At 34.3% G+C, this 26242-nt stretch overlaps 1 protein-coding gene across 7 annotated transcripts in view; it reads left to right on the top strand.

The window, feature by feature from the left end:
- TMEM117 (transmembrane protein 117) overlaps positions 1 to 26242 on the top strand; it is a 375263-nt gene that overhangs the window by 239524 nt on the left and 109497 nt on the right. For all 7 annotated transcript variants that reach the window (XM_016146458.2, XM_036236513.1, XM_016146459.2 and 4 more), the window contains one exon: positions 8349 to 8446. In XM_016146458.2, coding sequence (XP_016001944.2) covers positions 8349 to 8446 — 98 coding nt within the window. The remainder of the gene's footprint in view (positions 1 to 8348; positions 8447 to 26242) is intronic.

Here is a 26242-nt window from a genome sequence, read left to right as displayed (position 1 = left end):
GTCTTTCTTTGTCTCAGCTGGAAGCGCTGTTGTATAAGACTGACTGTATATGCACATCTGCGTATGTGGTGTGGTGTGTTTGGTGGGAGCTTGGGACAGCAGGGGAAAAACTACGTGCATTGCCCCATATAGGACGGTATTTCTCTACTGTCATAGAAATGCAATTTAGACTTCGTTTCCACAAAGATGACCTAAGTGGGAAGATGAGGAGACACTGTTATGCTATAGTGGATGAAAACATACCAGCAAAATAGGACCAACATATAAGGATGCCCAGGCTGGGCACTGTCCAACTCCAGAGGCCACCATGCTTCCCGCTCCCAGTGTTGGACAGTGCATCAGCACTACAAATAAGGCACATGAAATTATACTACTTTTCAGTCTTTAAAATAAAAATGTGATAAATATGTGTCCTTATTTAATTCATCTATAAGTAAATTTACAATAATGCAAATACATTGTGCATATGGATAATGCAAGTAAGCATGCACCTGCGCCTTAATATCCCTCTTGTTTGAAATAGGATTTGATTTTATAGTTTTTCCGGGAGTTGATAAAGACCATCTCTACCTTGTCGAGTGTCTTAACTATACATCCTCTGTATCTCTCTAGCTTTCCAGTCAGTGAAGGGACAGGGTTGGGAAGAAAAGAGATACTCTACTATATATGTACCACTACTATGCCACTGCTACTACCACCTCCATTAGTACCATCATCACCATTAATTGCTGGAGACGCTTTAAGTGGAGGACAATGAAAGAGCTACTTGGAGTGTGCTACTTATCCTAGCTTTCCCCACTGCTCTTTATTCCATGCTTTTCTTAATTACCTTTTGTTCATCCATTTATCATTTTGTTTATTCCTTCTGTAAATGCTTTCTGAGAGCCTATGTTATATTAGACACAATGCTAGAGGATGGGAACAGAGTAAGAACAAAATGGACAAAATATCTGTGAATCTATATTCTGATGGTAAATACATTTGCAGGGTTAATTCAGCCACTTTAGATCTGCATTTTATAGTCTCTCTCTATGTTCAGGGTTTAGGTGCTAGAATTGGAATATTTTACTTTCTCCATATTTTATATAAAGGATTTATATAACATCAGCATTTGTCCTTATATGATATCAGCTTTTGATACATGGAGTTAGAGTTTCAGGAATACATCGAAGTTTTCCTTGACATAATCTCGGTAATCTCTCAATTTGTTTGAGGCCTTTTGCACTGCTGTTGGGAGATAAAGAAATGTTTGCCTCAGAAGATGCTAAGATTCCATAAGGAAAAGTTAGGGTCCCAAATACAATATGAGAAAAAAAAATCAAAGGAAATTCTCCATTTGTCACAATGATGTTGAGTATCTTATTATGTGGCTGCTCCATAGATGTAGGCTGGAACGCATCAGAACTGTGTTCATATGTTCAGAATAATGATGTTACACTTGCACTGAGAGGGTATGAAAAGGTCTTTTTCTCACAGAGTCAAGTTCCTGGGGAGAGTATGGCCTAAAAATGGCTTGAAATGGTCAAGAAAAGAGACTAGCTTGGGATTTTTATGGTAGATACACAGTTGAGCCAAGGTGAGAGTTCTCACACCTGGTTTGAACTTCCTGCTGGAGCCAAGGGAAGGAGCACTAGGGTTTTCTTATCAGATTTTCCAGCTGTGGGGAAGAAAGGGAAGATGAGACAGTGAAGCTTAAAAGGTGTTAGCAGTCAAATATCAAAAAAAAAAAAAAAAAAAGTGGAGTCAGACTGCTTACTGCAGTTACGACGTTGGGAGGAATTTGGGCTTATATAGCTGCTGTGTGAAGAAGGATTTTATAGCAACCTGCTTAGAAGCAGAGAAATAAAATACACAATTTAATGAAATACTGGAGTCCTGCTCACCATATTCTTCTCTCCAATTTAAGTGCTGACATTTCCTGGTTTGTGATGAATGGTTCGTAACTCACTGTCAGTGCTCATGTTTTTCACAATGATAAGCAGTCTCTTCTCTTGGCCTGGGTATGTGAAGTGCACTCATTTTGATATTGGCTTCAGCTATAGTAAATCAGTGGATCCTGAACCCTAATTCTTAGGGAAGCAAAAGTCTTCAAACATGAAGTCTGCTTTTACAAATTAAAGGAAATTTGCATCTTCCCATCTTGCCCCTGAGTGAGCCACCACAGGGAATTTCAGTGCACATGCCAAAATATGGGTTAACTTAGTATTAAAAACTTGGTGTTAATTGCCTTAGTAAGTGTCAAATACTGGCTTATAATTCTGTTTGAAGAATTTTCCTACAGTTGATGTCTACCTATAATACCTTAATGAAATCTAAATAAAAGTGGCGTTAATGAAGTCAGGAAAAGAATATTACACCAATGGGACAATATTTCACTAAGAGTCTCAATTAACTTTAAGTGGACAAGAAACTAAAAAGCAAACAAACTAAAATCTTGGTCGTGATAACAATTACAAGGCCCTTTAAGTATTTAGGAAGTGATTATAGAAATTTATGAATATTGTCTGTTGTTAACAGAATATTTTGCTGTAATTTTTATGAAATAGGAGACACTATCAAATTGGAAAAACATCGTTATTATCTTTAAGAGATGAAAAGTCTACCTACTAAATGCTGTTATAGAATACTTAACATTCCCTTGACTAAATACTTGACACAATTAACTTATGTAATAAATATGGGTAGCCAGATAACCTAATTAAAATGTTATATTACTACGTACTCTGAATGTAAAGCAAAACTCTTCCTCAAAATTATCTCTCGGAAAATCTGAAACTGCTTTATGTTCAACTTTCTACAAAATTTCATATTATATTTATTTTATTTTGAACAAAATTATATTTAGGGAAGAGATTAATCTAAAACATTGTGAATTAAAAGCTAGTTTTGGATGTTATTTAGGTCATCTGATGGGTACTGCTAAAAAAGGGGACAAGATATCACAGATGTAGTAATTGTTTTTAGTTATATGACCTCATATTGCCATCAACACATAACATTGTAAACAAGCTTTTTAATAATTACTTTAAACAGCAAATGTAGAATTTTTGTTTTAAAATAAAGAAATTTTGGCAATCAACCAAAAAGAACATGGAGAACAACGATCAGAGATGTTAACTTTATCTTACATAAAACTCAGTGACATCTCTAACTCTGAAGCACCATCTGTGATGGAGGGTTGCCAAATATAGTGACAGTCAACTATGTTTCAGGACCATGCTAAGAGGACACATGGTGACTACAGATCTTAGGCAAAGTTGGCAAAGGACAATTCTCCAAAGTATGTAGTGCTCTGTGAAAGGCCTGGAACAATAGAGATGGGATGTGTTGATTGAGAGTGGGCCCTGCAACCCCTTAGCAGGAGTATCCTGCAGAGTGCTCGTCCAGGAAAAACATCATTCAGATGAAGATCAAGTTCCACCAATGTTAAGTGAAGCAATGCCTACAATTCTAAGGGGGAAAAATGTGACTCGAAATTTTATACTCAACCTAATTATTGATTGAGTATAAAGAAAACAAACAATTTGATTGGAGGTTGTACTGTTCTCCTGAACTTTCCTGCAGAATGTATTATAGAACTAAGTTCAAGCATTGTAAATAGTGGGAAAACTCTAGCAGAAGTACTAGAAAAGAGTATCTAGTCAATTCTTTTGTAGGAATTGTAGGATTAAGGTTAAAAGAAATGCACGGCTTCTGATTATAGACTAAATATAGAAATATCATCAAACTCCAACAACCTGGAAACAATATATGGTGTAAGAAACTATAATATTCTGATTTTCTCATCTTTTTTAGATGAGGAAAGATGATATCATTTAAAAATAATAAATAAAATAGAGATATAAGATATTTGAAGATTCAAAATTAATAGGAAAATAATATAATAAGTACAGTGTGGTGGAGGAGAAGAAAGCAGAGGGAGAAGAAGCAGAAATTAAATAATTCTGTCAATGCTCATAATCAGGAGTAAATAAAATATAGACAAATAGTAAATATATGCATTAGATCAAGTTTAATTATAGAGGTAATAATTAGTAAAAAACAGAAACCTTTTACATTTTAGAAGAATGCACATAAAAAGGTATGGTGGAAGATAAAAAAAGTAACTATTTACATAGCTTTATATGTAGTGATATAGGATGATATTTAAGATATGTTGTTAAATAGAAAGAAGTTGCAAAATAACAGGCAAAATTATATGTATATGTTTGTTTATTAATATCTTTAATGTATATATGCTTATTTATTAATAACACATTTCTTTTAAATGATACTCCACTAATAGCTGTCTCAAGAGATGCACTAGGTAGCCATAGTTATTGTTATTATATTATGACCTTATATCCCTAATAAATTAATATTTTATATTTATATAACATGCTTAACATAAAATTATATCAAATGAGACAATAGGTACTGTATATGTAGTACCTGTGTATAAATGGCTATAATCAGTCTAAGGTTAGACTGGCAAAATTGGATAATGATACAGGATACAAATTAATGTTCAGTTATGTTACAGAAATCCTCTGTGAAACCTTCTTAGATTATTGTAGCTTTCAGTAGCTGGCTTCCCTTTCCTTTGATTTTTAATAGCAATTTTTGATTGTAACATATTTTAACATTATACTGTATCTTCATCATTTTCTAATAGTTCAATATGATAGTCTTTATAGAAGAGATGAGAATGATGCTTACGTCCTTGGATTTGAAGTCCAGTTACTTAACACAATAGTCACATGAAATAAAATAATTTGGTAGAAATTCCAGATCTCGAAGACATAAATAATTATTATAACACCTGCTAATAGATATTGTATGCCCGTAGATAATGAATAAGAAACCAAGACACGGAAGGATTAATTACTTTCCCCAAATCAAGAAGTAATAAGAAGCAAAACTAGGATTAGGTTCCAAGCATTCTGGCTCCAGGACCGATTCACATGCCAACACATTTAGGTAGATGACCCTGCTCAGTTATTTAACCTCACTGACTTCTCTTTATCTTTTGGTAAAAGGTGGAAAATAATGACTTACTTTAGAAAGTTGCTATGACAATTATTAAGAAAAGTACACCTAAGAGTTTTGTTAGCCATGAAGCTCTATAGCAAATGTAAGATACTACTGTTATCATTGCTATCTTCCTGTAGCCATTTTGGTTACAATATACTATTGTCTCAACTTATAGAGGAGCAAAGTTTTCCCTTAGATTCCTGTAGTGATTAGTTGCTTTTTACAATCATTTGCTATGTTTAAATCTCAACATGCATGTTTTCATTCACACTGCACAATACCCACACCCTAAAATAACTTATCGTATATCAGTGAAGACTATCTCACAAGGCACAACTTCATAAGGGCCATCATGAAGTTCTAAGTTTTGTGCAAAGATGTAGTAGAGAAGAAAGATCGTGAGACTTGAAGATTGAACAAACTGCTTTCAGTTAAAAAAAATAAAAACCCTGCAATTTCAAATTTCAATAATCTTCCAGTGGGAAAAACATCAACAAGTTTTATACTGTGTGTATGCTGCACAGTAAACTTTTTGCATCATCTTCCAACCTCCTTTGACTGCATTTTTTTTCCCTACAAAGACTGTCCTTGACTAACACCAGAAATGAATTTGATTTCTCTAATGCAGAAGGTAATTGGATTTTTCTTTATTGAATGCATCCCTTTAATGACTGTCTCTGCTCTTGCCAATTTAGCAGTGACCTGACATTGATCTGATGATATGACTTAAAATAAAGAGCTGGAAGCTGGAGGTGATAAAGACCAGCTGTCCGGCATCAGAAAAAATGTTTTGTGCCTCATCTCGCCATTTTCCTTGGAAAATCCTTTATCCTTGAATGTCATTTTTTACAAACATGTTGCTATAATAATTGGTCATATAGTAGCAGATTGCCTCCTTCTAGAAAACATAATAAGTATTTCCCAGAAAGTGCCCTGGAGAAAACATTGAAAATTGAATAAAATCTACCCAGTAATCATTCTGTTCCTTGAAAATATTTATTACCACGCAGACTCTTTCTGGTACAAGATAAATATTGCTCAACAGAATTAATTAAATCTTTTAAAAAGCTGGGAAATGTGAAATATTTAAGTATTTATTTACTTAACCTTGAAATTTTATAAAAATAAAATTTTACACAAGATCGTTTTTTAAGTAGGTGGCAAAGGAACAGTGGATAAAATTGTCGTATTCGGAAAAACAGTGATCTTTCCTCAAGTGAAATTATAAAATAAAACTCTTTTTATGTCCAAGAATATATGGGATTTAAATGTTTCTACTTTTCCATTCGTTTTAGTAACAATGTAACTCATTATTTCATGGTTACTTTTTATTCTATCATCTTCCTTTTGTTTATTTTGATAAACATTATGATTTTTTTTTGTTTGAAGATCCAAATAATGGGTATCAGTCTGAGAAAATAAACTCATCATTTTAATGTGTCATGAAGAAAATAAATAGATGAGAAAATTATCAATAAACAAGTTTCCTTTTAAAATAGAACGAGTTTTTTTAAATTTTTGAATTCTTAATATCAGTTACATTTATGCTTAATGAAGTCATGAACAGTTTAAAGAAATTAACTGAGAGTTTATATTAAAACTCCTTATGATTGTTGAATCTTTTCAGAATCAACAGTGAAGTCACATTACACAAAATTGTTGTAGACCATAAATTAAACAGAGCTGGCACAAATCTGCAGTCTTACACAGTGAAAGTCAGTGAACTTGCTTTGATTCCCATCAACCAAAGAGGCTGGAGAGTTCTATTCCTAGAAATGATGTTTAGAAAGAATATAAAGACAAATTAAGATTGACTATGTTCTGAAGACTAGGCTCCTTACCCACTGTTCTGACTGCATCTTAAATGAGCAGGTGAAAAACATCGATATGCCAATGAACGTTTCCAGAGACCATTTCTTGGATGTACATGGCACAACGAAATGGGCTTGCTTGAGAATTGATGAGGCTTCCGTGGGAAGTCCGGTAGGATTGAAAGGGTCCCTGATCCAGAAAGGACTCCCTACTGAATCACAATCTATCATCATAAATGATTAAATCTCATCCATTCCAGGTCAAGCCATTGTTGAAAGTTCCGCTTAAATGTTAAGCTTTAAGGTCAAAAGAAAAATATATTTTAATGGATGATAAAATTCTTCATTACTCTATTCAGTTTATCTCATTTCATATCAGTTTTCTCAATTTTGATTCTATCTTGTTTGAATTTGAACATTATTAATTAAAAACATAATGTTCTCTTCTCTTGAAGGGAAGGTAATTTTCTAGGAAAAAAAAAGCTTGTGTGTGTACATGTATGCAAACAAGTCTTCTTTTATTAGAAAAGGAAATTCATTCCCTATTCCCATCAGTTTTAAAAGATGCTTTTATAATAGGTCATCAATTTATGATACTTTGGACATTTGCTGAAACTATTAATATGGGATGTCACCCATGAGCAATTTACTTTGTTAATGCCTTTTTAAAAGCAAGCATTTATATCCTAATTCATTTTGTCATTTCTTCTCTGAGCAAATATTTTAGTCTTTTATGTAAAAGATTCTTTGATATTGTAAGGGATACAAAGATAAATCTCACCTTTTTGAATTTTAAAACCTTGTAGAGAAAAAAATACATAAGTAAGTAAGATAGAAGGTGGACTGTGACATGTGACAACTACAATCAGAAGGGAACAATGAAGACACAAGAATGGTAACATGACTTTACCTAGGCCTCAGAAGACTGGAAGAATCTGTGCACATGAAAAAGGCAGAACATTTTTGGAGGGAGTAGAATTACTGATGGCAAAGAGGTGGGAGAATGCTAGGTAATTTAGAATAAATATGCCATAAAATCAGGTTCAAGTATCATACCTCACATATCATTGAAGAAAAAAAAAGAGAGAAGGGAAGGTAATATTTTGACTAGTGCTATAGGTAAAAATCTAGACACATTAGGAAATATTTGGGTTTTGGAGTTTCTATTTAGACAAAGTTAAAAAGAATATGGTATTTTATTTATTATATATGTAGTTTCTATAGAAAGGCAAATGGTATCTTAATGATACCTTCTTTTATAAGCTAATCTTGATTGACAAGTAGAAAACAATCTCAATATTTGACATGTTGAATGGCCTTAAATATGCTCATTCACTATGTAAAGTCAAATGAACTATTAAAGTTTTTAACTGAAGGACATATATTCTAATTTTTATCTCTGTATGCATTCTCATGTTCAGATACATACATATTTTATTTTTAGTAAAATGTAAATTGCCTACATAGTTAAACCTGAATGTAAGATTTCTGAAAGTCCTAAATAAGTTTCTTTCTTTGTTTCAGGTCACTGACATGATGCTTCAGGACAAACCCTATCCTGATTGGGGAAAATCCGCAAGAGCTTTCTGGAAGAAAGGAAATGTTAGGATCATTTTATTCTGGTAAGAGAGGCATTATCGGTGGATACTATGCTCCATTAAAATTATTAAAACCAATATCCTCAGTATTTTATGAATTAATTTCTGCTTACATGTTGTTTCATATACTTTTACAAGAGATGTGTTTTATAATATAGTGATGGATAGATTTCATCAAAGGTAAGTAGGTTTTTGACTCAGCAAAATAAGCTATAATTTTCATCAATGAAATATAATATAAAAATATCTTTAGTAAATGCTAAATTTCCAATATATTTACCATGTTATAATTTTCTTTGAAAAATTTGTACAGAGAAGAAACCTCTTCATGAATCACATCTGGCTCATTTGCATTTCTTCTTTACATAGTTTCCTTTAGCTCTTTGGCCTCATCATTGCAATTAAGAAAACAGCTCATGTCTTAGAGAACTTTGTTTTTAGTGGAGTAACCATTATTTATGTGCACCCAAACAAGTTTAGACACAACAGATAGGAATGTAGAGACAGCAAGAAGGGCACTTTCACTGGGCTCTGTGACCTGCCGAAGCACAGTGATTCCACCTGATACATGAAGCGTTATGCACAGTAGTGTGCAGGAAAGTTGTAATTGGTGATATTTTTTTGCCTGGTAAATTCCACCATGTTCACCTGGATTAGATTCTGAGGTTTGTTGTTGTTGTTGTTGTTGTTGTTGTTTTGTTTTGTTTTTATGTACATGCTACAAAAATCATAGTAACTAAGTACTTGGGAAATATACACCCTAAGCTATTTTTGTATCTTTGCACTATCATTAAATATTGCTAGAGATATGTGGCATTTTGAACCCAATTTTTAGCAGGTATACAAAAGTATATTTTTCAATAATGCTATAGAAATGAACATGATTTATTCACATCTTGTGTTCATGAGTGAAGTGTGGTCTATCTTTGCAGTGTATTTAAACTTCATATTTTCTTCCTGTTTAGTTCCCCATGTAACTTCTCTGAATAATATACAGTATTATAGTATATTGTACATAGTATATTATAGCAAATATTTATTGAAGATACGTTTTGCTCCAGGTACTGTGCCAAGTACTTACCATTCTATATATTTACTCATTTCACCCTGACAACCCAATAAGATAGGTACTATTATTATAAGCATAGACCTCTGACCTCAGAGCCCCAGTTCTTAATTATTACATCAGACTGCCTTGAGAAGAACAAAAGATACATTTGTGTGCAAATTTCTAAATGATTATCTTTAATCATTTTTTAGGTAAGGTGATACATAAGAATTGAGATTCTGGAAAATCATTTCACCTATAGAATTCTCTTACGGGAGTTTTAAGAATATAGTATATAAGGAGATAGAGTAATAATAAAAGTGTTTATGATCTCTTTTAAAACAATGTATACTTACTATATTGACAGATATTTTGTATTAATTAACATATCTTCAAAGGCATCCCATTGGTTATTGTTCAGTGTGGCAAGTTAACGAGGTCACAGTATATATTTGCAAAGTTGAGCCATGTATAGTGATCTGAAGTCCTCTGTTGCTATTGTGATTAGCTACTGTTAATTGCAATTGCTGTCTCAGAGGAAAGGAAATCATATTAGATTTTTCCTGAACATCTTAGTACATTTTTCCTGGAATGTTATTACTCAAGTCTGTATATTACCAATCTCTTTTATACGAATGGGTTTACTTTTGACATATGTGATAATATAACCTCAATGGGTAATCTAAGGCATATTTTAAATGTTGTTCAAATAATTTAGTCACTAACAAATAGATTTTTTGAATGGAGAATAAATTAAAACACACTTATTCTTATAGTCAGTTTCTGTGTAATTATTGATAGAAGATAATTATGACAGATGATTTTTTTATTGTTACATTTTGAAAGTACTATTTCAAATCATGGAGAGCATAAAATAACTGGAGGAGTATTTAAATGTCATTTAAAATATTTTTTTCTATTTTATCCATTTCTATAGTTAGATTATCTTGACAACAATATTCTTGGTGTTAAAAAGGAAAATATGATACAAAAAGTTGAATATGGTAATTATGTGGGAAGCAAAGAAATTCTCCTTTTTGTTCATACTTTTCAGATAAAAGGGATTTAGCTAGGATAAAGGCATCTGGGTTTTTTTTTTTTTTTTTTTTAGTTCTAGGAGATAAAATACAGAAATCATTGGCAAGGTTTTAAATGAAATGAAAATAGTATTTGCATACTATGTGCTATCACTCACTTAGAAAGAGGTGTTTGTTTTGGATTTGGCCTATTTAAGGAAAGAGAGGTTAGGGCGAAAAATCTATGGTGGAAAGAAAATTTTGCAGAGGAAAGCTTTCCTAAGTTGGAATGTGATTATGTACAGCACAATGTGGAATTTTGTTCTAGTAAACTTGCCTTTTACTTAATGCGTTGCTGCTTTAACTCACAAATGCCTGTCGGAAACTCTTTTGTTTGCAACTGCGTGACAGAATCCTTCCTTGTTTCTTAGTGATAGATGTCTCTGCATTTCTTTCTGTAATTGTGCAAAGATAAAGCTATAGCACATGGGTTTTTATGTCTGAGAGGAGACTAAATTGTAGCTGTATTTGAAAATACTAAAGAGGAAGGGAAGAATATTGACAGTCTTTCCATTCAAATCCTTTTTCTCAGCTCTTTGGATAATTAAAAAGAATAAAGATAAAAATTTAAATCCTAGGTGAATGCCATGCACTATTTTGTTTTTCAGAGGGGTTACCAAAAACCATTTCACTCATTTGTGTCTGAAATTAAAGAGCAGATATGCAAGAAAATAAGTAGCATGATATTTATGTTGACTCTTGTCTCCATTTTATTTCTCTCTAGAGGTACAATTTGTATGCATTTGATGGGAAGCATTTACGGATGATATTTTCTAAGGGCTTAGCTTTTTTAAAAAAAAAAAAGGTTTGGGGGAGACACCCTTCTAGTAGAGGAGTTGGCGGAAGGTATTGGGAGATGTGATCATTAAGGCTTTAAAATATTCCAGTTCTTTGTCTTCCAAACGTATAACAGAATTACATATTTCTACCCCTTTAATCACATGACTTGCTTTGACCAGATTAAATGTGAGTGAAAATGACATGTGTCATATCTAGGAAGAAACATTTAATTGTCAATGAGAAGCACTGAAGGGAACTCTTTTCTTGGTAGCAACTGTAGAAGCTTATGTCTAGCTGGAGCCCTCTTTATTCAGTTTCCCTTAATGACCAGGATAAAGCAAGCATCCTTAACAACACAGCAGACCTGTGCCGGAAGCAAGAAATGATCCTTTGCACCTAAGAAGACCAGGTGCTTTAGGTGTAAAAAATAAAATAAAAAAATAAAGGATTGTAAACTGACAAAGTCCTTGCAATCTGTGAGGTCAACCAAGGGTTGCCTTGCATAAAATAAAATAAAATGAAATAAATGATTCTTTGTAAATGTTAACCATTGAGAGTCAGGGATTGTTTGGTATTGCAATATAAACTAGCCCCTTTGATATGCAGAGAAATTGATCCCAAGACGTGGAGTGGCACCACGACAGAAAACTTTTTTTTTCTGGTTTAAGGGCTGAAAATAAAAAGGCAAGGGAACTGATGATGGAGGCAGGGAAGATGGTAATCCAAGTGTCTTAGTGGTGAAGTATTTAGTAAAAATTGTAGTCTGCGATTACTTAGATGCTCAGCGAGAAGTTGGAAAACAAAATGTTAATAGTGTGTTGTTGTGTGCACCTGTGTAATACTGTCCACTTCTATTCCTTTCTGATGCATAGAGAAGATTATCATTTATTTTTTTGGATGATTAGTGTCTTTAAATTATAGAAAGTACTTTAGTGCTGTAATGATTCAGGTGGCCATCGTTTGGTCATAATTACCTTAAATCTTATCTAGGAAACAAATTAACTGCTGCTGTTTTTCCTGCTTCCAATAACATGGTCATTATTAAAGTCTAACAAAATAACTTTGACAGTGAAGTGCTAATCAAGGAATGATTATTATCTGAATATACGTGGTGTGGGAGAGTAACATAATAATAAGAAAATAATAATAAAATGCAGTAAAGTAATGAAGACCTAAGAATCAAAGGCAATGTCAGTCAAAACTGTTTTAGTAAATAGCTTTACCAATATCAAGGTGTATGACCTATATGACTACTCTATGTTTCCATTTTCTTTTATGCAAAAGGGATGTGTTTTGTTATTCCATGTGATCTTTTCAGCTCTATAATGCTATTTCTATTATAAGATTAAAATGTTGAAGAGACTATTTCTGTCTGCTTTGCTTCAGAGGGCAGGATATGGACTGCTACGGTCTGAATGTTTTTGCCCTCCAAAACTCTATGTTGAAATCCAGTGCTTTATGTGATGGTATTAGGAAGTGGGGCCTTTGGGAGGTGCTTAGGACATGAAGTGGGAGCCCTCATGAATGGGATTAGTGCCCTTATAAAAAAGGCTCCAGAGAGGTCCCTAGCCTTTTCCACCATGTGAGGACCCAGTGAGAGGGCACTGGCTATGAACCAAGAGGGCCCTCACCGTGCTGTACCTGGATCTTGGACTCTCTAGCCTCCAGAATTGTGATAAATAAATTTTCATCACTTTTAAGCCACCCAGTCTGTGATGTTTTGTGATAGCAGCACAAATTGACTAAGACATGGACCAATGAATGTAAATCACATGGTAACAGATTTAGATTCATATATGAAAGAATCCCCTAACAATGGGAGCCTCTCAATGTTGAATAAATCTGCCTAATGAAGTGCTGATTCCCCATCAGTAGAAATATTCCTGCAAAGGCAAGATGATCTTTCAGGGATGGTATAGAAGGATTTTCACATTGAGTGAGAAAAAATTGTGTTGTTGAATTACTGTATTATCATATTTTTGGAGATTTTCATTTAAAAAGTAAATTCTGTATTTATGCCTGAGAAATTTGTGCCTGAGTATTAACATATTCCTCTGGCCTTCTAGATAACATTTTGCTGAATTAGGAACAAACCTTGTTTTTATTAAGTTATTTAAGTTAAAACTTATTAAGTGCTGAGTACAATGTGAAAGAGTGGTTAGAGCACAGAATCTTGAGACACTTGCCTGGCTTTCAGTCCTTACCAGTGCATATTAGTTATTGCTATTTTAACTGATATTACGATTGTTGTTATTCAGCACCAGGTGTTCTCCATGGTGCTGAGACCTCAACTTTGATAGAGAAAATGAGGACTCTGATAACATAGTTTTCTGTCCAATGAGCAATACAAAGTGGGGAAGCAAGACCAACAATGGGTATGGAATATTTATTTCTACATATAGATGTTCTTCTAATCTTCTCTCTCACCTCTGACTACACTTACTATTTCTACTTCCTCCTCTTCTGATCATGGCTTAACCTGTGGGTACTGCGACATGGTGCTAAGCAAGCTCCACAGATGGTTTTGTAAAAGAGAGCCAAAGTGTATTCTTAAGATAAGCAAGAACCAGATGGGAGGAAATGTGGTGATTGGTTAGGTATGTGGAGTGAGGAGAGGCAGAAGTCAAGGACAGCATTAAGTGTTTAGGCTTGGGCAACTGAACAGATGATTATACTGTTCACAAGGGTGGGAAATCCTGGTAGAGGAGGAGGTCTTGGTGGGCATAATGAGTCCAGACTTGAATATGTTAGCTGAGGTGATGAGCTTATAGAGATACCTAATAAGCAGTTTTTTTAAATATGGATCTGGAGAGAGATCTGAGACAGAAATATAACTAATATTTATATTTTGGTTTATATTTTTACCCTCATATAGTTGTTATTTGAGGTAAAGTGAGTGGCTGTAGAGTAAGAATAAAAGATCTGATAGGATAAAAGCTGTAGAGTTTTTTTTTTTTTTATTTGTGAACAGGCAGAAGAGGCAACTATGAAGAAGACAGAGAAAGATGAATAGAAAGAATGAAGAATATGAAAAAAAATGTGTGTCATAGATGCCAGGTGATGAACATATATCAAGAGACAGCAATGTCAACAGTCTAATGCTGAAAATATGCCAAATAAGATAAAAATCCAAAGTGTTCATGGGATTTAACTCTAAGAAGACAATGAGTGGTGGCTTTGGCAAGAATCATTTTCTGGAATGTTACTCCCAGAGATCAGACTTGTACTGGGTCAATGAATAATTAAGAAAAGAGACGTAGGAACAGTGAGCATTCTCAGAAGGTGAGAGAGAAGACTGGAGAGACATCTACATTTAAAAATGAATATTCCCTAATAAAAATTTAAATACATTTACTGATTTGGCTATTTATTGATTTGTCTTCTTCAGAGCATGTCCTTTTTTTTTTTTTCAAGAGAAGGTACTCATTTAATATTACTTGCTGCCTCTTAAGTTCTTGAATAAAGCCTCTTAAGTTAAATTCTGTAGTGAAAATTTACATAATTACATTTTTAGTAGAAAGGTGGAGAATAAAGAGTGTATCAGGTTTTAGTTAAAGTACCTTTTAAAGTTTACAGGATTGTATTAAAGTCAAAATGGTGATGAAGTTCTCTATATCTTTCTGCCTGTATCATGTTACCTGAGAACAGGAATAGCATCTTACTTACTGTGTCCCTAGGGCTTAGCACAGTGCCTGACACACAGGAATTATTAAGTGCATTCTTGTTAAATTAATTACTTTGCTGAGGACCATCAAATCTACCATTTTCTATATTTCTTTAAATTTCTTCAGGTAGAGTACTTTATCGAAAAGGATAACTAAAAGTATTTTGAGTCTGTGATTAACTGATGCTTTTTATAAGATTAATAATGCTCGAGTTACTTTTTCTGCAAAAAATTTAGAAATATTTATTTTTCAGTACTTTAAAAAATAATCTTGGTAATTATTGTTCTACCCACAAATTATGTGCTCTGTCTGCAACTAGAAAGTTCATTAAAATACTGTGGGATGTAGAACCGTAGTGAAGCAACCATTATCCCCATACTGACCCTGAAAATTTTTATCTTAGGTTCTTTTTCTTATTTCTTAAAAACAAGTGAAATTTAACAAAAAATAATTAAATAAACTGGTCTTAAATTACTTAAGTAATACCATGCTGTTATAGACCTTCATTCTAATTTCTGTAGCCTGTGATAACAACATTGAGCCTACAAACAACCTTTGGATTTATAAATCTTTGAAAGAAAGCCATTTAATAAGGGCATGGAAATACTGCTTAGTTTTTCTGTGTAACAGTTATTGGTGAAACAGAGTTATTCTTCTTCAATCTGAACTTTGCTGGTTGAATGGAATACTCCCTTGAGCTATGAAGCCTATCATACTTATTAAGTTTCTAAAGTATAAATCATGATTACAAAGATCCCTGAGTTCACATATCACAGTATAAATGCACTGATTTAAAATAGAAACAATAAATTCTAGAAGAGAGAAAGCAACATTTAACTAAGTTTAATGACTTGATTTACTTCAGCGGAGTGGGAAGTGTCTGCCAATCTTTTCATTATTTCTCATGATTCAAGCCCCACTCTCAACCTCTTTAGTAGACTAAAAATTTAAGCCTTTCATATTATTAACAAAACAACAAATATTTCTATCACTCGACCTGTTAAAAATCTCAGGTATCTTTCCTCTTGTCATTTGCCCACATCTTTAAGTGACCATTGGTAGAATACCTTGGTTGTATTTCTCTTCATCTTGCAAATATTTACAGTGGCCATAATGCAAATGTCTCAGAATAGAATGCTGCTAAGATAGTGTTTTTTGCTGGCATCAGGTCTTCCTTTAAAAAAAAAAATCTGTTTGTTTTTGTGTGCTTTGATTAAAATCTGCCTATTAGAATTAAGATCTTCTATTCAAGTGACAATATATCAGAATAGCTGCCATTATTTGAATCACTTTAATCATAACCATCCATCAGCTTTTTGCATGTTGAATCGGGGAACAAATTCTCAGTGTTGTCAAGGTACAGATGGCCGTTTACTATCCATGATTCACTATGGTTCTCTTCTGGTTCTGAGATTGATGATTCACAAACTCAGTTTTGTGGTACATTAGTCACTGTTGGAAACTCATAACTGATTGATTTCCAAACCAGAATTCCTGGTAACTAATACTCTGATGTTCTTTACAGGGAATCTCTTTTACCATTATCTAACATGAATCCTTGTTTATTTTGTGATCCACTGAATAAGGCTAAGCCACCTCCCTCAGTTTCCCTAGTGCAGGGGAGGGTTCATCCAAGACAAGTTGAGGCCTGTGACAGTTTCCATCGATGAGCCATTTCTATCTGAGATCAGACTGCTACTCTCACCAAGATCCAGTATCAACTACCCGCAGCAGTACTGTTTCTGTAACACTAGCTCTTGTTTTCAGAACTCCTGTTTCTATGTTTCCTATTGTTGGCCAGTGCTCCCTTTGTGAAAGCCTTCTCTCTTTAGAAGAAGGTGTGGATGCATTGATTATTGTGAAGGTTAAAATGCTTCGATGCTTGTTGTTGCACTTAGGAAGCTTTCTGATGAACTAGAGGTAGAAAATAGAGGCAGGTATCATAGATCAGATGAAGGGTTAAATAAAATCTGATTGTAGTGGCTGGGTGTATGAGTGACCCACATTCCAGAAATAAGAGCTGTTATCTCCTTGTGTAAGCTGGACAGAGCTTTACTATTGAGTCAGAAAAAAATGCAAGCTTGTCTCATTCATTCAGTCATTCATTCATATTTATAGACTGTGAGGATTCTACTAGGAATGCTACATTAGGTTCTGTATACATAATTCCTGCCCTCATGTAAGACTTACTGTCTTTCTCACCAACTAGACTATTGATAAGAAAGAAATAAAGAAATAATTAAACAAATAAAAATTATAAACAATGATAAATTCTAGGAAAGAAACATATATCAATAACTGTATCCCTTTCCACTTCTCTTCCTCATCAGGTCATGTTTTTCTAAAAGGGTTGTCCACACTCTTCATTTCATTATTTGCCAATTACAGTGTCATCTCTGCTCCTATTCTATTCCATGTAGTTTCTTGTCATCAATTTTCCTGAATTTCAGTTTTTGTCACACTTCTATTGTATAAATCAATACCGTTTTGGAAGTTAATCATGCATGGTGACTTTGACAGGCCATCTTTTATTTGAGGTGGGCAATTATGGAAAGACATAGTTGAAAAGTAATGTTCTAACGTTTTTGATGTTAAGTCAAACAATGAAGGAAAACTTTTTCATATGTGTATTAAACATTGTATTATTTTCTTAAATATAAAATATTTTGACAAAATATTCAGTTAATACTAGCAAATGCACAGCCTTTCAAGTGTTTATTTAGAATCATAATAATACTCTAGAAAGGCACTTTCTTTTCATTTTTAAATTATAAATATGTACTGTTTGATTACTTACTTTGTATAGGGCTTTGTACTTTAGTACAAAGTTCTAGGAGGTTGGGAGCAGAGTGGGGGAAGGATTTGTCATGCCTACACCGCACATCAAAACATGAAACACAGGCTTCAAGAGGTAAAAGAGAAATGTTATGAGAATTTAAAGGTAGGAGAGATTGCATAAAACATGTACAACAGACTGACTGTGTCTCCTCAAAATTCCTGTGTTGAAACAATCACCAACATGATAGTATTTGGTGGTCTTGGCAGGTGATTAGGTCATTCGGCTGGTGCCCTCTTAACAGGATTTGTGCCCTTGTGAAAGAGACCCCAGAGAGCTCCCTAGCCCCTACCACCACTTGAGGACACAGAGAGGCAACAGCTATCAATCAGACAGGAAGCAGGCTCTCACCAGACACCAAATCTGCTGACACCTTGATGTTGGATTTTCCAGCCTCTAGTACTGTGAGAAATAAATCTATGTCGTTTCTAAGCCAGTCTATGGTATTTTGTTATAGCAGCCTGAACAGCCTAGACAGCATGTTCTGCAAAATAATACTTTAAATATTTTACTAGTTTGAGTCATAAATCTAATGGTTTTATTTTCAAATATTTTCATCTTACAAAAAAGTTATAAGAATAATACAAAGAATTCCTGTATATCTTTCATCCATGTTCCCCAACTGGCAACATTTTATGATATTTGCTTTGTTATACTTTCTTTCTCTCACTATATAATTATATAATGGTTAATAATGTATTAGTATTAATTCCCTGATTTTGATAGACTGCAGTCATGTGAGAGAATGCCCTTCTTTTAGGAAAGGATATTTCATCGCATTTTCCTAAACCTCTTTTCTTTTAGAAAAGAATAAATACTAAACTGTGGTTCCTAAAACAAGGACATTCTCTTCCATAATCACAGTTCAATTGTCAAAATCAGGAAATTAACATTGATATAATACTTTAATTTCTAGACCTTATTCAAAGCTTTCCATTTATCTCTGTAATGTTAGGGGTTTTTGTTGTTGTTGTTCTCATTTATTTGTTTTTTTTTTTGGTTTTTATAGCAAAGAAAGAGAACAAAAATAAAAAGATTGTTTTGTTTTAATGTGGCTCAGAGCTTAGTAAAGAAACATGTATCACATTTAGTTGTCAAGCCTTCTTAGATTCTTTTAATCTAAAAGGGAAAACTTGTTTCACAAAGGTATTTTTAGATGCATATTCTAAAATAAAATCTATTCATTTGTTGATTAAGATTTATTAGAACTCTTTCAAGATTTGACGAGCTTTAGACAACACATCATATAGTATGAATATTTTCTTATAATACACTTAGGAATTGGAGTTATTTTCAGTGTAACACATTTTCACTTTGGCTCAATGAAATTTTGAAAAGTAAATGATGCTGTCTGCCAATCTTCTTTAAACCTGTCCCATTTGTTTTACATAGTTCAGCAATATTTTAAGCGAGGATTCAATGAGTTCCTAAAATAAATTCCATGTTGGGCTAGAATTGTAGAAGATAAAGGAAGCATGTGTCATGATTCCAGCCCCACAACCATGCAGATGATTTAGGCAAATCAAAACTCACCTAAGTACAATGAATGGCAGATGCTGAGATGTTTTGTTACCAAAAATTACCTCATACTGACTGTGAGTTCCATTTGAAAACAGAACATGACCAAAGAGAATTGGGGTAGTCGTGGAAGTAATCATAGAGGAAGTTGGATTCTAATTAGGCCCTTGAAGAAATCAGAGGTCAAGAAGCAGCACAGAAAAGTAGAACCTTCAGATGATGGAAGTCTAGCAAATAGCAAGAGTACTCATAGGAAAATTGGTGCAGTCAGTATTCTCAGGTCCAAATGGGTAACTGGCAACAAGACACCCTTTTATTCTGATATTAAGAATCTTGTCACAGGACTGGGGTTTTAGAGCAAGTACACACAAGGACTTACCCCAAAATATTAGACTGCTTCTCAGGAACTGCCCAAAGCCTGCTGATCGTAACTAGGCTCTGAATTCAGAACCAGGCAAGCGACAGTGTTGACCCACGTTGAGTCACCTGGGATTAAGTCAAAGACACTTGAAGTTCTCTAATGTCCAATGAGAGATAGAGATTTACAGTTTAGGTCTTTATTCCCAACAATGACTTGAAAGTGTGTTTTTGTGGCTTTCTTATTATGCTCCTCCCACTGCGAGTTGAGAAAAGATACCATGTTTTGTTTTGCTTAGTATTCCTAGGGCCTACTAGCTATTTAATAAATATTTGTTCAATTGCTGATGCCAGAATAAATAAGTACAATCTTCCTTGGTAAACAAAACTAGAACCTCCATATTTTTTAGTAGAAAGTTGTTTTGGGGAGGGTTTTTGTGAGTAGCCCAAATTTTATCCCTCAAGGCTTCTCCCTCCTTTTGGGGTTGTCTCATCTGTATTACTCCTGCCATCATACGATGCTGGGCTAAGCATGGTAAGAAACACATTCTTTGTTTCTCTTTATCATAGTAATAGAGTCTGAAGTTTTCCAGAAGACCAGCACTTAACAACAACAACAAAAATATATTTTTTCAGAATGCACAGATATCGTATAGTCTGGTGTCCTACATACAGGTCTACTATCTCCTTATCTCAGGCATCGAAACAATTTCAGCACCTTTTTACCTTTACCTGCTGCTTTGCCTGATTCTGTGTAGTTCGGCCCACCATATTTCTTGCTGTAATGGAGTCCTTTCTGAATAAGTCTGGTACAAAGCTACAGTCACCTTTCCAGTTATAGGTTTGAGTTATTGACAGACTATGGTGATTAATCCAAGAATAATTCTGCTCTCTAAGTAGCTATTATTCTACACAGAATATTGCATGTGAACAATGCAGGAGCCCAAACCTACACATAGGAATTAGCATTAGCTTTGAGTCATTTCTATGTGATTCTCAACCATATTACCTTTTCAGTTATTGCCTCACTATTGAAATATTCTGATAATTCTATTATGAATTGACTCATTTATTGAGTGCTTTCTGTATGCCTAGGACTGGGTTCTTCATAGCTGTTGTTTTATTTAATTCACACCACTACTCTATGAGATAATTATAATTATTATCTGTTCTTTTAAAGATGAAAACCTGTGACTTAGAGAGGTTACATGGCTGGTAAATAGCAAAGCTGGGATTCGAGTGCAAGCAGGTTGATTTCAGAGCCTGCACCATACTGCATTAAGCGGCTTCACTTATTGTAAGACATTTAACACAGTTAACAATGATTGGTCATATTTTTCACATATATATTAGCTCTATCCCTTTCTTTCTCCTTGCAGACAGATTTGGGTTGACTTAAAAAAGACATAAGTCCAAGAATCCTTTGAGTTTATCTACTTATGTTCTAATACCCCATTAAAAAAAAAATCAATATAATTCAAACTAAAAGAATTCGCTGATGATTGGATATGTTGAGTTAATAGCTTTTGTAAGCCAATAGTAATAATCAGAACATTCTGTGTAGTTTAAATTGATGTAATTGTATATCATTTTCTCTCAATTACAGGAATTAGGCAAGAAAAAGATGTAAAATCCATAGTTTACTATGCCAATAAAGCATGATATATTAACAGAAGCTTCATTTAAGTTCTCATATGAAAAGCCAATTGCTATTTTTCTTGTATGTCTTATCTTTTTTAAGTTTTAAGAACTTAATTTTTTAAAATATATTTGTGGGGTTGAAAATAAAGATTGCAATTGATGTTCTAAATGCTGAAACTTAAAACCACAACAAAATCCCGGCATTTTACTGGGGGACACTAGAAGTGAGAAGGTATTAAACATTACAGCTAACTAAAAACTGACTGTTCCTTGGAAAGTAGCGAGTTCAATGTTTCTTCAGAAAATATTTGCCAAGGAGAGACTATTTTGGCGTTGATTGTAAGAATAGGCTAGATGAAATCCAGAGTTCTTTGCATTCTAATATTCCATGATTCTGGGTAGCCTATTTCTTTGTCTCAGGTTATCTATGTTTTGGGACAGGCACGAAGTACTTAGAATAATGATTAAAGCTACTCAAAGGAACATCCTAAGGAAAGGTTAGTTTTAGCTAGCTTATTCTCTTGAACACTATCCAGCTATTAGAAACTGCTTTGGCAAGGTATTTAATAACATGAAAAATGGAGAAAAAAGAAGCTGATCTAAATAACTTCGGGAAATAGTGTTTTGACTGGGGACTGAAAGACTAACGACAAAGGGGACTAGACATAAGCAACTGTGTTCTAGTTGGTAAAGTGATTTTTCATGGGATGTGAGTTAACAATTCTGAGCCTGCTTTACGTGAATACTGGGATTAACCAATGAATAAATGAATAGTGGCTGATGGAAGCCAGATTTTTTACTGTGAAAGAGCAAAGTGGGGGCATGAAGGGTAGGCTACAATGAACAATGTGCTACTAGGTTAGTGTCAGAGATATTACTATAAAATCATTTTTAGCTTTATATAGAGACAGATAATTACAGGAATCATTTTAGATGTTTATATATGTGGGTTAGAATACATACCTATGTTTCCTAGTTCTGTGTGCTGAGAGATCTTAGAATGATACTCCAGTAGTAATGAGCATACCCAGTGCCTAGATCTTGGTTTCTACTGCCATTCTCTAATAAAAGAACATCTTGTTTTGCCAGAAAGTAAGGAAATATTCAAAAACAAATTGATGGAGGCATGTCAAAGGGACATAAGAGTCAACTTGAAAGAGCTCCCGACGGCCAAAGTTAGAACAATTCAATCAACAAAATAAATGATGTAATATTAGGTTATAATCCAGATCACCAAATGAATATTCATGACCCCATACTGATATAAATAAATTATTGAATAAATAAATGGGGAAGAAGAGAGAAATCCCCCATATAGAAGAATTTTAAATAATTTATATAGATATTCTTCTCTTTCTTTCACAATAGTGAAGCTTAACTTCCTTTCAGGATGGTCTGACTTTGTCACTTGCTTCCAAAGAGTGGACTATGGAAAGGGGAAACAAGTAACTCTACAGTGGAGAAATCTGACAAATGTTACTCCGGCTATGTATTCAACCTTAACATCATCAAGGATAAGTCATGTTGATAGAGTGGATTAAGATCCCATACTTCTCTAAAATGATGTCCTGTTATAAACATTTCATATGTACTTAAAGACTCAATTTTTGAAATACTGTTTCCTTATTAGATCAGGAAGAGAGGGGAGGCGGCCATCTACCCTCTCTGTTTTTAACAATTTGAGAGGCCTTCTCCCAAATTGTTATGTAAACTTCAGTTTTTTAAAGAAGGATATTCTGTTGTTGCCTACTTCTAGATAGACCTCAAGGCTGCAGCAACCACACCTTTCGTATGACCAGAGTTCTAGCTTTAGAATACAATTCTAACTGTGGACCTTTTTGTTTTACTTACTGATATAATCCCATCCCTGTGTAGTGGTATCTCAAATATATTGCAGATGTGCAAAGAAGTCAGATTATATTGTGATCTGTAACTTGTGATGCTGTCTTTATGAGCCTACTTCTACCTGCTAAGATTTGGAGGTATGGGGGATCATCACAAAATTTTAAATTACTGGTTAACCATACCTCTGAGGCTTTGGGTCTAACTGGTTACTTTTGGAGGACTCAATCTTATTTGGTTAAGTCTGTCTATTGGAGGTGGTTTGGCTTTTTAGATCTTCCTCTCTCATCCATTGTCTTAACTTTCTTGCCTAACTTTAAGATGATAGAGAGGAAAGTCTCTGGTTTTTTGCTGTGGAGTATTGTTTCAGCCTTATCGGTGGACAATGATGGCTGAAGTATGATTGATCCTGTCTGACCTTTAAAGTTCTATTTTGGTTATGAATTCCATTTGCCTTTCTTCCTCCCACTCATGTCTCAACAGTCCCATGCTACCAATGTCTTCTCTAAGAAGTATCTGGAGCTGATTCAATATTTGTACCTAATCACATCCATCTACAAATGCCCTTAAAGCTGTGACATTATTCTTTTATAGGAACAACCTGCCACCTCTCTTGATCTACTGTCAGAGAAGCCCTGATATGCTTGAATGCCTTCATGTTTATCTGGTCATTTCTATATGTCACCACTTCCTTCTTCAAGTGGACCCTGGTGGTGTAAGGCAATAAGATTCTTTCTGTCGGGTCTCTTCATTCTTCTTCTATTTCTCTTTTACTTCCAGTACTCTTTGGCTGGAAGGGCAGATTTCTCTCATTTCTGTGGACAGGAAATTTCCTTTTATTGTGTCCATCCTATATTGTTTTCACTCCTATGTTCAAGTAAACCAAGCCTCTTTTGATAGAGAAGCTCTGAAATATTAGAAAGTAGGACTTACTGAGGATTGAAATATATTGGCTTAACTGTTTCAAAATACAATCCACATTATATCCCTGTGCTGGTCTTACATGCAAGTAGTGCTATAATGTCCCACACTAGGCTTTCTAGAAATATAAATCTTTTCAGAATGCTGCATTCTATAAAACACATATTTTGGGTTTATGGGCCAGGATGATATTGAAACTATGAAGAGTCCACCTCAGTAAAAAATCATAAGCTAAGAATTTGAAAAATTTCCTTTAACTTTCTTTTAGTCATTAGTCTTCTGATCACTCCATATGAATTTCTTTATACTAAGTTCCCCTTGTTCCAACATTATAATGCCACTGTTTTTATAGGTGATGTAGGCCTTTCTATTGTGTCAAAGTCCCCTCAACCTCCACCACTGACCTTGTCTTTTCATGGTGGCTACTATACAAACCGTCATTTAGAACTAGATCCTTCAGTTACGTGTATGTTTGACGGAGTCTGGTTCTTACTGCCAGTGTTAAAATTTACTTAATTTCATACATGTATGTAATTAATGGCCATCTAAAAATATTCTATTCTCCTTCAAATTGGTGCTTCACTGCTGCTATGCATATGCCATGCACTTTTTAATCCAAAGCACTCCCTTCTTCACACCATGATTGTTTTTTATAGGTTTTAGGGTCCTGACTCTTACCGTCCACACCAGAGTTTCATCATAATTAACTAGCTCAATGAACTATAACTTGTGCAGGCCAACTTGTGAGATCCCATAATAAACCAGAGCAAAAACATAAATTCAGCTGAATAACAAACAAAAATACTCAAAATGCCAAGTGAAGCTTTTGCAAAGTATGATTGCCTCACTCGAACAATTAGCTGAGGCCTTCCAGGAGATGATGACTTTCTGGGATGTGATCTATCACCCAGGCTGTCAATCTACAGTTCTCCCACATCTTACCAACTTTGTATTACTTACAAAGCTTAGTGTTCTCTCATCTTTTTTGATAAATGTTCTACCACCACCCCCACCATGCCCTAACCTTTATAGCTTTTCTTTTTACTCAGGGAAAAGATTTTTAACTTTATTTCTATTTCATGTTTTCCTGCTTCTCTCCCGATGCTCTTATTCACACACACACACACACACACACACACACACACACACACACAACACCCACGTACATGAACACATGGATAATCAGAAGCCCACACATATATACACGTACACATGCACACACAAACATATATTGAATTGATGGTAATCCTTGGTTTGTGACAGTTTCATTAATGACCCTTCTAAAACCATCTTTTATCTATACATTCATGTGTCAATCTTAGACTTTACAGATTTCAATCACTGTCAGCCTAAGAACCCATAAAGTACAAATACTTTAAATTACGCTCTTTTGTTCCATCTACCTCAAATCCAAGTTTTTATTAATAACCCTTCTCTATCTCTTTCATCTATGACAAGTTTAGCACAGAGGAACCAGAAATGAGTAATGCTTTTTATAGGTATATATATATTTTTTTAAACAGAGTCTTACTCTAAAAGGAAATTACCTGTGGCAAATTCTCAAGTATAAGAAAGCATGTAAAGTAGGATTTGGAAGTAACTAGGAGCTTCATTTTTGCCTCTGAAACCCTGCCATGACAGTATGATCTCCCAATCTCTTTGTTTGTGAAGTTAGACTTGCTTCTGAATACTCTTTTAGTGACCAACCTATGCCAGAGACTGTGTGCTTCACTTTGAGAAATCAATGCATGCAGCTGTCATTGTTGGGCAAATAAAGAATTTCAAAATATCACTATAGCTTTTTTCTCCTCAGGCCTACCGCTTTTTAGTGTTCCTCAGTCCTCTTCTTATCACATCTCTCCAAGGCAGTCTTCTGGAAGCCTGAGGAAAGGCAGCCACTCCTAATACCTTCTCCCCTGTCTGTAAGGGATGGAATGCTGAGTTCAGTGCCCTAAGATATGCATGATTGATCTATATTTGCAGCTTTGGTCAGATAGAATCACTATGTGCTGCATTTTCTTAGCACAGTATTTTCAGGTGTCCTCGTGTGGAGTGGTAAATTTGGGATAGGAAAGGGAACAAAGACTACATGTTAAAAAAACATGCTTTGTGTGCTTTATCCGATTGAGAAAGAAC

Source organism: Rousettus aegyptiacus, unplaced genomic scaffold (assembly GCF_014176215.1).
Source record: "Rousettus aegyptiacus isolate mRouAeg1 unplaced genomic scaffold, mRouAeg1.p scaffold_m13_p_2, whole genome shotgun sequence".
Classification (NCBI taxonomy): Eukaryota; Metazoa; Chordata; class Mammalia; order Chiroptera; family Pteropodidae; genus Rousettus; species Rousettus aegyptiacus.
The sequence above is the reverse complement of the archived record's forward strand: the minus strand, read 5'-3'. Positions and strand labels throughout refer to the sequence as shown.